Genomic DNA, 11,450 nt, shown 5'->3' on the forward strand with positions numbered 1-11,450 from the left:
GAGCCTGTGCTCCGCAGCGGGAGAGGCCACAACAGTGAGAGGCCTGCAAACCGCAAAAAAAAAAAAAAAGGCCACGAAAAAAAAAAAAAAAAAAAAAAAAAAAAGGAAATGAAGAAATTAACAATAACACCTAGACTTGTGATAATCAATTAAAATAATGTAACTGAAGTGCTAAAAATAGTTCCCAGGGTACAGTAAGTGCTATGTATCACAGTTACTTCATCATTATCATAATTATTTATCACTTGTTTTTTAGGATTGTTTTAGGTATTGTTTTTAGGTTTAATCTCAGTAATGTTTTATTTTCCTTAAGGGCAGAGACAATATCTCACATAATTTACAGATTTCTCATTACTCCTACATATATATATATATATTTTTTAAAATTTATTTATTATTTTTGGCTGTGTTGGGTCTTCGTTTCTGTGCAAGGGCTTTCTCCAGTTGTGGCGAATGGGGGCCACTCTTCATCACGGTGCGCGGGGCCTCTCACTGTCGTGGCCTCTCTTGTTGCGGAGCACAAGCTCCAGATGCGCAGCCTCAGTAGTTGTGGTGCACGGGCTTAGTTGCTCCGCGGCATGTGGGATCTTTCCCGACCAGGGCTCGAACCCGTGTCCCCTGCATTGGCAAGCAGATTCTTAACCGCTGTGCCACCAGGGAAGCCCCCTGCATAGTTTAAATATCTTACAATTTTGTCAATTATACTTCAATAAAGCTGGAAAAATAAACAATAAAAGAAAAAGAAATTACTGATTTTTTTGGATAGAGCTGTGATAGTACTTTTGTGATTATGTTTATATTTTGGCCACACTGTGCAGCGTGCGGGATCTTAGTTCCCAGACCAGGGATCAAACCCGTGCCCCCTGCATTGGGAGCATGGAGTCTTAATCACTGTACCACCAGGGAAGTCCCTGTGATTATGTTAAAAAGCAGAGTCTCAGGAAAGGTTTCTCAGAAGAAGTCAGGTCTAAGCTGAATTGGAAAGACCAACAACAGTGTGTAAAAGTAAAAGCCCAAGAGGATAGCACATGTGGGGAATTCTAAATAGTCTCACAGGGTTGCAACACAGTATTCCTGTGGTGAAACTAGTTGGAGAGAAGGTTAAAGTATAGACAGCAGCCAGACCACGATTTTATTAATGTATGTGATGAGAAACTACTGGAAGATTTTTTAAAAGGAAGAAGTGAAAGTGATATTATAGACAATATGTATTAGTTTTGAGCAGAGACTAAGGGGTCAGTCTGGATGCAAAGAAATAAGCTTAGCGGACATTAAGGTGATTTAAAGTAGTAATCCCTCTAAGATATGAGTGGCATAAGGATGGAGAGAAGGAGCATCAATTTTGAATGAAGGAACACTATCAAGCACACCACATCTGCATAATGGGAGACACAGAAGAAGGACAGGGAAAGGGGCAGAAAGAGTATTTGAAGACATACTAACTGAAAACTTCCCAAATTTTATGAAAAACCGTAATCTATACATCTAAAAGCTCAAAATCTGTGTAAGCAGAGAAGGGAAGAGCAAATATGCTAAATAGAATCAGAGTAGGTAGGAAGTGTACCAAGTACAGGAAGCATTGATTAGCATTTGTGATGACACATAACTTGGTGAAAAGGGTGTTCAAGTTACAGTCACACACAACGATCATGTACAAAGATGGTTTGACAGGAGGTTCTAAAATGAATAAGCTAGTTTTCCCAAATGGAAAGTTAACTAGATAAACATTATCCCTCATCTCCTAGAAGAGTAAAATTTTAGATGGCCCTACTTATTATAAAGCTTCAAACATGCTACATGTGACAACATGGATTAATTTTTAAAAAGTTGACTCCCCCTACAAAAGTAGGTTGCAGAATATATATAGAATGATAACATTCATAGAAAATTTTAAAACAAATAGTGCCATATATATTGCTTCTAGATACATGTAAATGTTGTAGACATAGAAACCATGTAAGCAAATCATGGACACCAAATTCAGGATAGTAGTTATTACAGGACAGGGAGGCAGGGAATGAGATTGGGGAAGACTACACAGCTGTATCTGTAATTCTTCCTGATTAACAGAGAGAAATCAGGGTGGGGTGGTTTTGCAAGGATAGCAAAATGTTAGTATTAGGTGGGGTTGGGTGATAGATACAGAGATGTTTCTTATATTATTATTATCTACAATTTTTTCTATACTTGAAACACTCCACAATTTTAGAAATTACTCAAAAAGTTAAAAATAAAACAAAGAGACACTTTCTATATTCAAGGGTAACAAGATATTCCTTAAGAGTTTATCAAATTATTTAAAGTTGGGACTTCTCTGGTGGTGCAGTGGTTAAGAATCTGCCTCCCAATGCAGGGGACACGGGTTCGATCCCTGGTCTGGGAAGATCCCACATGCCGCAGAGCAACTAAGCCCCTGTGCCACAACTACTGAGCCTGCGTTTTAGAGCCCATGAGCCACAACTACTGAGCCCTCGTGCCACAACTACTGAAGCCCGCGTGCCTAGAGCCCATGCTCTGCAACAAGACAAGACACCGTGATGAGAAGCCCGCGCACCACAACAAAGAGTAGCCCCCGCGCGCCGCAACTAGAGAACGCTTGCGCACAGCAATGAAGACCAAACGCAGCCAAAAATAAACAAATAAATTTTTAAAAAATTATTTAAAGTTGTTGCAAGCAACCAAATAGGTCAAAAAAGTCATTAATTTTAAAAGATGCATCATTTTACTAGAAAAGTCAGGTAATAAAAAACTGAAATCAATGAGAAAGGTGTGGACTTTAAAAAAGTGAAGTTTAATAATAAAAAGGAAACATGTCCTGATGACCAGTGGCTTTGGTTTAACAAAACTTGGGAGAAGAAACCAGGTCTCAACACCTATCTGATCATCTTCTAATTCAGAATTTGGTCTGATTGTTACAATCCTAAGAAAGTACCACTAAAAACCTATGAAGGGAAAAGAGTGAACAGAGAAGAAATTAATCCCATCATGAAAATGTCTTCACATAAGTTTAAATATGTGTTTTACAATTAATGTATGTGTATATTTTGTCTACTTTAAAGTATATGATATGCTCAAAATAATCAGTCCTAATAAATTAGTAATTGTAATTTAAAATGTTTACAGTGATTTAATTTAGTTTGTAATTATTGGTAAATGTTAGAAAAAAATTACTTTCACAATTTTATTAGATATGCTTAATAAATGCAAGCATTAAAGTATAAATAGTTGAGGTGTTCTTTTCTCCACACAAAAGTCTCTTGAATGTTAAAAAAACAAATCAAGGGGGCTTCCCTGGTGGCGCAGTGGTTGAGAGTCCGCCTGCCGATGCAGGGGACACGGGTTCGTGCCCCAGTCTGGGAAGATCCCACATGCCGCGGAGCAGCTAGGCCCGTGAGCCATGGCCGCTGAGCCTGCGCGTCCGGAGCCTGTGCTCCACAACGGCAGAGGCTACATCAGTGAGAGGCCCGCGTATGGCAAAAAATAAAAAAAATAAAAAAAAAAAACAACAAATCAAGGGATGATATAATTGGAAGGTCATATTTGAGATCTATTTAGGAGGTAGAATGGATAGGACCAGCTGGTGATGATAAGGAGGGGCATTTAAGGTGACTTTCAGGTTTTTGGGTAGCATAACTGGAGGGAGAGGTAAGTAACATCTATCAAGATGGAGACAACATAAGAAGTGAATAAAGTTTTAAGTATAAGATGAAGAAATCAGTTTTGTATATTTTGAGTTCTAGGTATCTGTAAGATTTTAAGTGGAAATGTTTAGAAGGTAGTTGAAAATATGAGTCAAGTTCAAAAGAGAGATCTGAACAGAAGTCAGAAGTCTTCAAGTAGGTGGTAGCTGAAGTCACAAATGGGACCAAGAAAGTAGAGTGTATTGTACAACACGGGAAATACAGCCAATATTTTGTAATAACTGTAAATGGAAAGTAACCTTTAAAAATTGTATAAAAAAATTAAAATGCAAAAAAAAAAAAAAGAAAGAAAGAAAGAAAGTAGAGTGCATGGTAGCAAGAGTTCGCAACCGGGCTTCCCTGGTGGCGCAGTGGTTGAGAGTCCGCCTGCTGATGCAGGGGACATGGGTTCGTGCCCCGGTCCGGGAGGATCCCACATGCTGCAGAGCGGCTGGGCCCGTGAGCCATGGCCGCTGAGCCTGCGTGTCCGGAGCCTGTGCTCCGCAACGGGAGAGGCCACAACAGTGAGAGGCCGGCATACCGCAAAAAAAAAAAAAAAAGAGTTCGCAACCACCAACATAGGCATTAGCAGATAGAGAATCTATCTCTGCCCTGGGTGCACTGGACAGAGAAGATTCAAATACGCATAGGACTGAGTTTTGTTATACTACACCATGAAACAGCTAGGCCAACAGCAGGAAATCCTTGTTATACAGTCATTTTCACTTTAAAAATTTTATTTCTTAATAATTCCTTTTCTATCACCTCTTCATATATCAGTAGATGGCACTCTACGGTCACTTTCCAACTATTTTTTCCTCTTAGTGGTCACTCATGGAATATTCCTGGGCATCAGTGACCCTGGAATTAGCCTGAGCTGTCCTACTGAAATAAAAAACATACCTACATGGAGCTGATTTCCGGTCAAGCATGAAATATATGAATTAATAGTGCTGCATTGTAAACATGGGTCCAGAGAGTTTTGTCCCTGGTCTTGGTGAGCCACCTGGTGGGCTCGGCTGTTGAAGCTGGTTACTCAGCAGGAATATGGCAACACAACAAGCAAATCCCACTTGAGACTACGTCTTGGGCTCCCTTGTTCTGAAGCATTTTGTGCACACATCAGTGGTTTCTGATTTGAGAGAGAGTGCGTACTGCCACAGCCCTTATACGAGAAGGACAAGAGGAGCCTGCACCCGGCCTCTCCAGACCCCTTACCATCAGGCAGTCTTTGGCTGTGATGATATCCTTACTTCAGTGCTACTGATATATTGTACTGTTTTACTGTAATAAACTGTAGATTTGTAATCACTCTCATGTGGGGTCCTGTGAGTATTCTTTAGCAACTGAACCATATTTAACTGCCACCGTTAGTGCCATTAGTGTACCAGGAAGCCTGGGTAGAACATGGGGCTGTTTGCTCTGGTGGGAAAAGCAGAGAGTCTGAGATCAGATAAAACCATGGTCATGGCTCCTCACTAGCTGGTTTTAAGACTTCTGATTCTTGGGAATTCCCTGGTGGCACAGTGGTTAAGAATCCACCAGTCAATGCAGGGGACACGGGTTTGAGCCCTGGTCCAGGAAGATCCCACATGCCGCGGAGCAACTAAGCCCGTGCGCCACAGCTACTGAGCCTGTGCTCTAGAACCTGTGAGCCACAACTTCTGAGCCTGCGCACCTAGAACCCGTGCTCCACAACAAGAGAAGCCACCGCAATGAGAAGACTGCATACCACAATGCATAGTCCCCGCTTGCCACAACTAGAGAAAGCCCGCGCGCAGCAACTAAGACCCAATGCAGCAATAAGCAAACAAACAAATAAATAAATAAAATAGTAAAAAAAAAAAAGATTTCTGATTCTCAGTTTCCCCACCTAAAAATCAGGTTGATATCTACCTCCCAGGGCCCCTGAGAGGATTAAACGGGATAATGTATGTACGATTAAACCTTTGGCATGTCAAATGCACTTAATAAATAACACAATAAGTGAATGAATATCAGTTCTCTTATAAAGTGCAAATAGACAGGAGGAAAAAGAAACTTCAAAGTCTAGATTTTCACAAAGAAATAGACAATATGAGAAACGTAATGACCTGGGGTGGGGATGAACTGGGAGATTGGGATTGACATATATACACTACTATGTATAAAATAGATAACCAATGAGAACCTGCTGTATAGCACAGGGAACTCTACCCAATGCTCTGTGGTGACCTAAATGGGAAGGAAATCCAAAAGAGGGGATATATGTACACATATAGCCGATTCACTTCGCTGTACAGCAGAAACTAACACAACACTGTAAAGCAACTATACCCCAATTAAAAACAAATAAACAAACAAGCAAAAAAACAAAACAAAAGAACCCCACATTGACCAAGAAGAGATGGTAAATGGGAAATTTTGTAAGGAAGTACCTGGAGAGGGGCTGTCTGGCCAGAAACAGAACTTCTCATGGGCAGTACACAAGGCTTTCTTCAGCTCAGCACATCGTTCCTTATCTGAAACCCGCATAGATAACAATGCCTTAAAAACAATGTCTTATATAAATTCAAAATCCAATGACCAAAAGCCTTTAAGAGTATAGATACAACTAAGAATTAAAATAACTCAGAAAAATTTTAAAGATATGAAATATTAGCAACTGAATCATCTTAATATTTTTCACAAAACAAGTTCTAAATCAAGATTCTAAAAGCAATAACAAAGGAGATATCATGTATCTTATAAGGCAGGCATTCCAAAATGTGAGCCTTCACAAAAGTCCTGTGTCTCTTAGCCTAAGTATAAATTTCGGAACTATAAAATAAACATACTGCTGTTAGTTTCCCAGAATACACAAAGTCAGGTTCACTCTAAAGTAGCTGAGCTTTTTAAAAAAAAAAAAAAAAAAAAAGTAATGACTAAAGCTAGTAATTAGGGTGAAGACAATCACAACTTCACCTTGTTATATACAGAAGTACACATTCTTTGATCAAACACAAGTGACTGGTCATTTCAGAAAAACTAGTATAGGGCTTCCCTGGTGGCGCAGTGGTTGAGAGTCCGCCTGCCGATGCAGGGGACACGGGTTCATGCCCCGGTCTGGGAGGATCCCACATTCCGCGGAGCACCTGGGCCCGTGAGCCATGGCCGCTGAGCCTGTGCGTCTGGAGCCTGTGCTCCGCAATGGGAGAGGCCACAACAGTGAGAGGCCCATGTACCGCAAAAAAAAAAAAAAAAAAAACTAGTATAGATATCTTTTGAATATGGAGAAAAATGTAATTTGTACTTTATACTTACATCTGTCAAAATCAAAAGCTGGTTGTAAAGTGGCACAGAGAAAAGCTTGACAGCTGGAGCACTTCAGCATATCACATTCAACTGTGACCCAGCCATATTTTGCACAGACCAGTGGAGACAGCTCAGGGGGCTTACCTGCCCATTTCAAAGAGTATTCACATTAAGAAAAACAACATGCATGTACATTAAAATGAACAAGTCAGAAATGAAAACTTTAACTCAATGTATATAGGAATAAACACATTAAGAGGAAAAGCAACAGGAAGCCCTATGTATTTTATATGTTTAAAATGTTTATTTTATTATTGGTTGTGGGGTACAGTAGAAAAGCCATTCGCTTTTGCTTAATATGAAATACTAGGGATTTGAAAACACTAGTGAAAGCACTGGGATTTGCCTAAGCAGTAAGGGATGGTGAAGGTCAAACAAGCTGAAATATTTTATCACTCATCTCTGCTCTCCTATTGTATCATATCCACTTTTGCCTTCTGAAGAATAAAGTCAGTAAAATTAATAATATTCATTATTCCTCCCTACCCCAAATTTGATTGTTATATACTAACGTGTGTGTGGTATGTGTGTTTTACGTAAGCTGAGAGCATCAAGAGCATCTGTAAGTATGTGCATGGGAGATATGTCCTAAAATATTTATTGATCTTTAATATTCAACACTCAGCTTTTTCTATTTTACCTATAGAGCTCTTGTTTTACAGAGCACAGGAAAAAAAAAGGATAAAACATAAAAGATGCAGGAAAGTTCTATATTTTTACAAGGGATATAGGAACTTGAAAACATTCTAATAGCAGCAAAAGGAGAACTGAAGGCTAGAAACAGAATCTAAATATAAATGTTAAAGGAGTTTGGATTATGTAGAATAAAAGTAATAGAATCACTTAACTAGCTTAAGTTAAATAAATAATTATATCAAAGTGGCAATCAATTTATATCCAATGGGAACCAAAAAACAACAAAAGAAAATGATTTTAAATGCTTTGTCAATATCAGGAATTAATCCAAGAAACAGCAGTAGGAGCATGGTTAAAATACTTTCCCCTTCCTGAACAATTCAGTCCTAAAGCCACCAGGTGGTGAACAAGGCAGAGGATTAAGCCAGGAGGGTAGGGGAGACAGCTCATCGCATGGTGTCAAAAGGCAAGTCGGGTAAAGAGGGAGTTCATACAGAGGGGGACCTACCTTGGGGTGCTGTAGCGAAGTGGGGTGTAAAGAGCAACTACATGGGGCTCCCACTCACCAAATCAGGGGCAACTGGAATCTCAAAATATATAATAGTAATGGATTATGACCCATTGAATAAAAAAGGAAATCATGAGCCCATGCTGCTACAATAAGTTACATAAAGTTTGATGAGGAATGTGATATTTACATGGTTTCAAAGCACATCCCCACAAAAGTTTAATTACAAAGGAGGAAAAAGCTACTTTACAATGGAAAACACCGACAGACACTCCCTTAATCAACTGATCAAAATGATGATCGAGGGTAAAGGGACAGATCAAAATCATGTGCCACCTGACAGGATGCAAAGAGAACACAGCATTACTTCTCTGATATTCCTACATAACCTGAATCTAATCATAATGAAACATCAGACAAATGCAAGTTGAGATACACTCTATAAAATAACTGGCCTATAATCTTCAAAAGTATCAAGGTCATGAAATTCAAGGAAAAACTGAGGATTCTCAACTGGATCCTTTTGCTATAAAGAACATTATTACTACAATTGATGGAATGATTATGATGTAAGGGTTATATGGCAGTAATTTATTATGTGAATTTCCCAATTTTGATGGTTTCATTGTGGTTAGGTAAGAGAAAGACCTTGTTTGTGGGAAATATTTGGGGGTAATGAGGTGTCACTTTGGCAACTTACTTTCAAGTACTCACAAGGAAGTTCTTTGTAACCTGTGCAATCTTTCTATAAGTCTGTAATTGCTTTAAATTAAAAACACTCTAGCAAATAGAAAATGGCAAAAGTGATGTGATGTCAGTTGAGACCTTGCTTCTATCTTGCTCTCTCTTGCTTGCTCACTCTGACTGAAGCCCGCTGCCATGTTGTGAACTATCCCTGTGAAGAGCCCACGGAGCTCCAGCCAAATTTCTTACCAAGTTTAATTCTAAAAATTAAAAACATCAGAGAAAGTGGTGTAACTCCTAGAAGAATAATTCCAGAAGCAGGCAGAAAGTGCAACTCCCTCGAACCAAAAAGGATATAGAAAAGGTTTCCACTCTGCTAAAGAAGGCTTCTTTGCTTCTAGATTCCAATAGAGGTTCTTCTGCTCGGGGTGATCCATTAACTGACTGGAGTGTGGCAGATGTGTCCTTCCTAAAATAAAGTGGCAGAACTATTGGTAATCCTTTCAAGGCATCACTTTGCCTAAACGTTTTCTACCTAGCTTCTCTGCACATTGTATCATCAATCATGCCACTCTGGATTTTAACCTTTCTAAATATCCTTTCAGTCAGGTAATTTTTCTGTTTAACACTGTCAATAGTTTCACAATACTTATTAAGCAGAATCCAAATTCTTCAGACTGGCATTCAAATCTCTACAGTTTGGCCATAACTAAGTTTCAAGCAATTTCTACCTTGACCATGCTTCACTAATCCTATACTGGCAAACTATGCTACCTCACTCATTGCTCTCCAACAGTATTTTGCATAATTTTTGTAAACACAAAATAAGACTCAAGGCTTCTGTGCATCATCCAATTTGAACCATCTTAGAAATTTAACTATTTTAACAGCAGAAAATGACAATTTTGATATTTCTACCTGGATTGATCCTTGCTATGCACTTCTTCCCCAAAGGAACTAATTTGAAAATTTCAATCAAAGTAAAGAATTTTAGCTATTTCATGAAAAAATTCAAGGAGAAAAAAACCAGCAAAACAATTCTTTTATATTCAGTGAAAGGCATTTCAACAGCACCTGGGAAGTGTAGAGGGAGGAACTGCTGAAGACAAAAGTAATTTTAATAAAAGTAAGATTACACCAACTATTATAACTCAAAATAAAGTAATTTATTCTGAGAGTGACAGCCTCAGGGAGGTGTGGATCTTGGAAAAAATTCAGAGCTTCCATAAACTTGGATAGAAAAAAATGACATTTATTTTGGTAACCTCTAACTGAAATGTAGCATTTCCCTCCATTATGAATGAAGATAATTTAAAAAACCACAGTAGCATCAGCAGTACCTGTAAATTTGTCATCAATGGAAATCACAGGTATTTTGTCACCACATTATGGTTGTTGCACATGTTTTGAAATACCGTTTATGCTCTCGCTACTTCAAAATTATGGTAGATAACAGACCTATTACTAGATATTATTTAACTCTTAAATAATGAAGCGTTTCACTGCATCACTCTTTTTCTTTTACTTCTTGATAACTGCATTCCAACGTAATTGGTATCCTTTATAATCCTATGTAATTTACTTTATGCATTTAAAAATATAATTCTGAGACGGTGTTCATAAACTTTACCAGGCTGCCAAAGGTGTCTAGGACTTCAAAAGGTTAAGAAGTCTAAGAGAAATCAAGTGCGCATATTCAGTTCGCGGTCCTGTCTTTTACCTTCCTCCCAAAACCTGTCTTAAGGCAAAATTGCGCCCAGTACCTCCCGAGCAGAAGATTAAAGCCGACTGAGCGAAGGAACCCCAGTTTCTTCAAGATCCCGAGTCGCAGCCATTCCCATCGCCCGAGTTACAGACGCAGGGTATCCTACCCTGGCCTGAGTCCCCCAAACCCTCTCCAATCCGCCGTCGCCAGACCCAGGGTGGACTCGCGGACTCACGCTTCGGCGCCTCCCTCTTCCGGGGCAATCCCCTCATCTATCAGCTGCCGGACTTTCTGGGGAGTCTCTTCTGGGGAGCGAACAACCGCACTACAATTCTTTTCGACCCCCGCGGTAAACGTTGGCCCCTCAGTGGGCGCCGCCATCTTGGTCCGTTTCCGAGTTGCTTCCCCGCGCGTGTGAAGGCTCAGGAACTTCCGTTCTGAGCGGTTAGGATCCTTTTTTGGCTTCCCACGCGTTGGCCCAAGCAACCTGCCGGGTGTCACCGCCGGGCCCAGCCCTTCCTGGCCATTTTAGAACGAGGTAGGGACTTCCCTGGCGGTCCAGTGATTAAGACTACGCGCTTGCATTGCAGGGGGTGTGGGTTCCATCCCCTGGTCGGGGAGCTTAGATCCCGCATGCCCTGCGGCGTGGCCCAAACAAACAAACAAAACCGAGGTAGACCCTCGCGGGAGGGCTCTGGTTAAACAAGATTAGTCGTTTCCTTTATGTACGAGCATACTTGGCTTGATAAGAGGTTTTTAGAGCGCTGTCTCTCCGAGTTCAGCAGTGTTGAGGGGCCCAATTTAGTCTTAAGGTAATTAACTGATAAGACTCTCCTAAGTTTATCTTTTTACATGTGAGGGAATGGCGACAGTCACTTGAGAGCAAATAATTTAGAATCCTTAG

At 39.9% G+C, this 11,450-nt stretch overlaps 1 protein-coding gene across 2 annotated transcripts in view; it reads right to left on the reverse strand.

Annotated features, from left to right (window-relative positions):
* ZC3HC1 (zinc finger C3HC-type containing 1) overlaps positions 1-11,182 on the reverse strand; it is an 18,201-nt gene extending 7,019 nt beyond the window's left edge. Inside the window, exons 1-4 of one of the 2 annotated variants that reach the window (XM_007469710.1) lie at positions 10,782-11,182; positions 9,199-9,310; positions 6,963-7,113; positions 6,098-6,181 (exon numbers count right to left, since the gene is read on the reverse strand). In XM_007469710.1, the coding sequence (XP_007469772.1) occupies positions 6,098-6,181; positions 6,963-7,113; positions 9,199-9,310; positions 10,782-10,927 (493 nt within the window). In that variant the 5' untranslated portion in view covers positions 10,928-11,182. The remainder of the gene's footprint in view (positions 1-6,097; positions 6,182-6,962; positions 7,114-9,198; positions 9,311-10,781) is intronic. The other variant, XM_007469711.1, reaches the window with a different exon arrangement.
* Between the last annotated feature and the right edge of the window lie 268 nt (positions 11,183-11,450).

Source organism: Lipotes vexillifer, unplaced genomic scaffold, assembly GCF_000442215.2.
Source record: "Lipotes vexillifer unplaced genomic scaffold, Lipotes_vexillifer_v1.1 scaffold1329, whole genome shotgun sequence".
Lineage (NCBI taxonomy): Eukaryota > Metazoa > Chordata > Mammalia > Artiodactyla > Lipotidae > Lipotes > Lipotes vexillifer.